Source organism: Mustela erminea, chromosome 18 (genome assembly GCF_009829155.1).
Source record: "Mustela erminea isolate mMusErm1 chromosome 18, mMusErm1.Pri, whole genome shotgun sequence".
NCBI classification, from domain to species: Eukaryota; Metazoa; Chordata; class Mammalia; order Carnivora; family Mustelidae; genus Mustela; species Mustela erminea.
In genome coordinates, this window is record NC_045631.1 from 10,957,627 (window position 1) to 10,962,794 (window position 5,168).

The 5,168-nt window shown below is 47.2% G+C and overlaps 1 protein-coding gene across 3 annotated transcripts in view; it reads left to right on the top strand.

The window, feature by feature from the left end:
- Positions 1 to 208: 208 nt before the first annotated feature.
- Positions 209 to 5,168, top strand: part of LOC116577342 (cilia- and flagella-associated protein 251-like) — a 34,924-nt gene continuing 29,964 nt past the window's right edge. For 2 of the 3 annotated variants that reach the window (XR_004280491.1, XM_032320389.1), the window contains exons 1-2: positions 209 to 360; positions 3,005 to 3,088. Coding sequence is in view for 1 of the 3 variants with exons in the window: in XM_032320388.1 (XP_032176279.1) it covers positions 2,589 to 2,604 (16 nt within the window). In the remaining 2 variants the exon portion in view is untranslated. Of the gene's footprint in view, positions 361 to 2,403; positions 2,605 to 3,004; positions 3,089 to 5,168 lie in introns of those variants that run through there. The other variant, XM_032320388.1, reaches the window with a different exon arrangement.

Below are 5,168 nucleotides of genomic sequence, written 5' to 3' on the forward strand. Positions count from 1 at the left end.
ATGCCGCTTCTTACGCCTTGGCGCCTTGGGAATACGTTTGTGGAAGGAGCTGAAGACAGTGGTTGAGAGGGAGGAAGGCTAATTTCAGGACAAGGGCCCCAGTGGTGCCTCTCCCATGCTGACCGCCAGGGGGCGTGCCCGCCAGCGCGAGACAGAGCCTTGGACACGTGACCACCGGCCGGCCCTCCTGCTTTACTGTGCTGGCCCTGGAGGCGGTTACAATGGGGCGGGGCTTGGGTGACAACCATAGGTGGGGAGCGCTTGGAGGAGAAAGCAGTGGCCACTGGAGGCTGGGGAGGTGACCGAGGGGTCCAGGTGGCAGGAGGGCCATGCCTTTGAGGCCCTTGGAGGGCGCACTCTGTGAGTTGGGGTTGGGGGTCCTGGTGTGGGAGGGCCTGGTGCCCCTCAGGGGATTGGGGATGCTTGGGGGCCAGGTCAGCCTCAGAGAGACCTAAGCTGGAGGATGGACCTGTGCCTCTGTGTCCCCCTTCCCTCCCCCACAGACCCCTGCACTTTCCTCCCCTCCCCTGGGCCCCGCATCAAGATGCGCTGACAAAGTTTGCAGTTGGAGGAGGCCCCCTACTCAAGGCCCTGGGCCTTGAGTGCTTTTTCCACCTGGAGGAACTGAGCATTAGAGAGGTCTGCCTCTTTCCAGCGGTGTGAGCCCATTAAGTTATTTCAACTCCCAGAGCCACAAATTCCAGTTTGTCCGAAGAAATGAATGAGAGACCATGTTAGAAGGCTGTTAAACTGTAAACCATTGCTGCCTTTCTCAAGCCCTCTGTGGCAGCTGCACTGAACGTTTTACATAGGTCATCTCAACCCCAGAAATTAGGGTTCTCCCTTTTATCCTTCCTGTGAGCAAATAGGCACTCTGAGGGAACAGCCACTTGCCCAAGGTCTCAGAGCAAGTGAGTGGTGGAACCAGGATTGAGTGCTAGGAGAGGCCTACTGCAAAGCCCACGCTTTTAACCACTAAGTCGCTGCTTCTGTCCTTATTTACATTATTAGAATTGTTGTAAATGCCTGGGTTATCATTTCGCTTGCCTGTGGGAATATGAATGTATACAAAGTGAGTTACAGAGCTCTAAAATTATTCCTGGAAAGATGAGAGGCCCTGACATCAATATGCTTCCGATTAGGTATAGGTTCTCCCAGAAGTATGAAATTCTTTTTATTCCTGTGGAAAGGAACCAGAGCTGGTATTGCACAGTTCATTGATAGGTTCTTGTACTAGGAAATTAAAATGGGAAGGAGAGTGAACTGCCGATGGTTATGGTCAATATTTCTCTAAAGGAAATTCCACAAAGAATGTCAGGTGCAGGGGAGATACTTACACAGTCAGTCATGTCAGGAACTTCCCTAGTAAGTAGTAATTTGAAGTCATTCATCTATTCTTTCATTCAATCATTCAGAATCATGGAATACTCACCATTTGCCAGGCTATGGGGATAATACAAACAAGACACAGTCCATTCTCTTAAGGAGCTCTAGGGTGTGTAGGGAGGCAGACTGATCCCTGAGCACCATAAAACAATATCCCAAGTGCAGTGATTGAGAGATGCATGGGAGATATTTAAAAAACAAAAATCAAGGACACTTAGCCCAGCTAGGAGGATGGTCAGGGAAGGCCTCCTGGAGAAAGTGTGCAGGGGAGCTGACAGAAAGCGTTCCTAGGGGTTAGTTGGAATGCAATTGTCTTAGAACACAGTCAGCGTGATTATAATAATGTAGGCTCTCCCTGCGAAGGAGAACTCAGCTGTGGTCCAAGAAGAAGAGTGACTGTGACTCGCCCATCCTTGGAGATGACCAGGGCCACTTAGAAGAACGGTTTTGCTGTGTGGTTCTGCTCATAGGCCAAGAATAAACCTGGCACATGCATGATTCTTGTTATTTAAATATAAAATGTCCCAGGCTCCTTTTTATTTTTTTAAATTATTATTATTTGTTAAGATTTACTTATTTGACAGAGAGTGAGAGAGAGCACAAGCAGGGGGAGAGCAGGAGAGGGAGAACAGATGCCCCACTGAGGAGGCAACCCAATGTGGGGCTCCATCCTAGGTCCCAGAATCATGACCTGAGCCAAAGGCAAATACTTAACTCCCACACACCCCCGAGGCACCTTTTTGAAATAGTTCATAGTTCCAGTGTGAGAGGAACACTAAGTCTGGCTGAGTAGGAACAGAAAGAAAGTAAAGGAGGGAATGAAGCAGCTATACACTGTATTTGGAATCACAATCTTCTTTTATTTCTTTTTTAAGAGAACCCTTGGCGAGTGAAAGGATGCATTAGAATCAGAGCATTTGGAAACAAATGAGCCTTTAAGAGACTTGAGCTCAAAAGGAAAATGTCTTGATTTGGATCAAAGCGGTTCCAAGGAACCAGAGATTAGCTTCCCTGAAACACAGCCGTCAAGCGGGCTTGGGGAGAAAATCGATCAGATCCTCAGGATGAACTGGGATGGTAAAGGAGAGAGGAAAAAAGATGATCAGACTTAAGTGAGTGACAAGAGGAAGAATTCCAGTCCAAAGCAGAGATCCCGGAGAAATCACTGGTGTCCACCAGCGAGGACATGTTGTTTTGAAGGGATGACCGCGCCAACGTGTATCCTTTGGAAGGGAGTGTAACATGGTTTTTAATGTCCTCTAGTGCTTTAAAAGCATTGTGAAACAAGGGGATTTTATGCATATGGAAGAAAAAATACCACCAGAAATATCCTTTTGAACTAATAACAGACTCATATGTTTTAAAGTTCAGTTCAGCGCTCTGGAGGGACATGTGTGACAGAAGTGCTGCCTCTGGGCCTGACATCTGGGTCCGACAGTCTTGCTCCCCAGGCAGGAAATTCTGGACATGGTTTTTCTGTTACATAGGGTGCCCTTTCTTGTGGGAGACTCAAGGACAATCCCTCCCTCTCCTCCCCACTCCCCTTCTTTCTCACTTCCTCCTCTTGCTCCTTCATTCCTTTCCGCTTTCCCTCCTCTCCTCACCTCTACCGCCTTAGATGGCCTGATGCCTCTTCACAAGCTCCTAAAACCATTACGGGCTCCTAAAACTGCACGTTCGGAGATGCACCAGAAAGCAAAAGGTATGGGAAAAGTGAAAGCCACTGAGAAAGGCACCAGGGAGTCGACTGGCATCTGCCTTTGCCGCACAAATATCACCATGTACCAAGAGAATAAGAGGAGGAGAGTTTTTCCCTTCCTTCTCCGTGTGCCACTGAAAATTGCTTCCTAGGATTCACCTCTATTTTTCCCTTTAGATTCTGCCTTTGGAAGATTTGTAAGCGATCGGATGCACGTAAAGTGTTTAATGTAGTTCCTGACACACAGTGAGCACTGGACGGGTGTTCACATCTGGATGATGCTAGTGGTGCTGGCGGCAAGGATGGTAGCGTTGATGAGGATGATGGCAAACACCTAGTGGGAGATGCAGACAAATGACAGCCTCGTTTCTGTAGACTGGGTTTACTTTGAGCAGTGGAGTTCAAGGCCAAAACTTGGGCTTGTCTAGTCTGAAAGATAGAATAAGTTTTAGAGACTGTAAAGACTTTTGGCTTGTTTAGCCAGCCAGCACGACATCCGGGGATATCGCTAATGAGAGCAAGTGTCCTACATGCCAGGGGTTTGGGTCCCCTGTTAGCCTTGGGCTCACTGCAGAACTCAACTCTTCTAGACCACCTCCCTCCACAAATTTGTTTAGCTCCTTGAGGACACCTTCTCTCTGTTCTTTTCTGTTCCCGTTCCTGTATTGGTTTTCTCTCTCTCTCTCTCTCTCTCTCCCTTTTTAAATTTTATTTATTTGACACAGAGAGAGAGATCACAAGTAAGCAAAGTGGCAGGCAGGGAGAGAGGGGGAAGCAGGCTCCCTGCTGAGCAGAGAGCCCGATGTGGGGCTCTAGGACCCTGATATCATGAGGTGAGCCAAAGGCAGAGGCTTAAACCACTGAGTCACCCAGGTAACCCTTTTTTATTCCTGTTAAAAATAATAGGTGCTCTTTAAAAACAAAAAATTAAAGCAGAGGTACCTGGGTGGCTCAGTTGGTTAAGTGTCTGAGTCTTGATTTCGGCTGGGGTTGTGATTGTGATCCCAGGGCTGTGAGCTCGAGCCCCACATGGGGCTCTGCACTGGGCATGGAGCCTGCTTAGGATTCTCTCTTCCTTTCTCCCTCTGGCCCTCCCCCTTCTAAAAATAAATAAGTTAAAATTAAAAAAAAATCAGGCAGATTCCTCTTCTCACACAGACCATGCCAAATCCATTTCCTGAAAGTGACTACCATTCCAGTTTCGTATAACTGTATATCTTTCCATACCTTTTCCTGGGCATCTATGGACACATCTGTGTGTGTGTGTGTGCACACACGACACATGCTGTGTTTTGTTTTCTTTACCAGTCAGATCTTCTGCATGAACACTTAGTATGTCTCAGAGGGTTTTCTGTATCAGGGAATGTAGAACCACTTCCTCATTTTAAATTCAACCAGTGCCCTGTTATGGATGGCCGTTTTTGTTACTTCTGATTTGTTTTCACCAAAGGGGCTTTAACAAGTGTGTTCCTGCCTCTCTCTGCCTGCAGCATCCCCCTTTTCCTTTGGGGTCCCCTGCCTTACCCTAGAGGCCTGGAGTAATTCAGAGTGTTCCTGGTAAGTAGGCATAACCCTGGATACTGACTTCCACCAAGAAAACAAGGTGTCATGCATTTATGAGAAGGAATCTTTGATGATTGTCAAGTGCAGTGAAATCTGCTTTGGACCATAACGTTTTTTGTTCATGTTTGGAAGGTTGCTGTAAGAGCCGGCTACTACATGACCATTCACCATGAACGGTAGCACTAGTGCCCAGCATCAACTGATAGCGTGTGCTTTCAATGAGTGTGAGCGCTGCTGGAGCAAGGAGGTCCCGTTAATACTGAGTGAGTCAGTTGCTAAAAGTCTCTAATCCCTTATCCATTACTTTAGATGCTACCACATTCAATTAATTGGCCTTGGCTAATTTTTTAAATGGAATGTTTCTATTTTAAGTAATCTCTGCACCAAGCAAGGGGCTGGAACACTCCGAGATCAAGAGGCATAGGCTTTACTGACTGAGCCAGCCACATGCCCCTAAAAGGACTATTTTTTGGAGCAGTTTAGATGGATTGCAAACGAAATGAAAAGTAGAGAGTTCCCA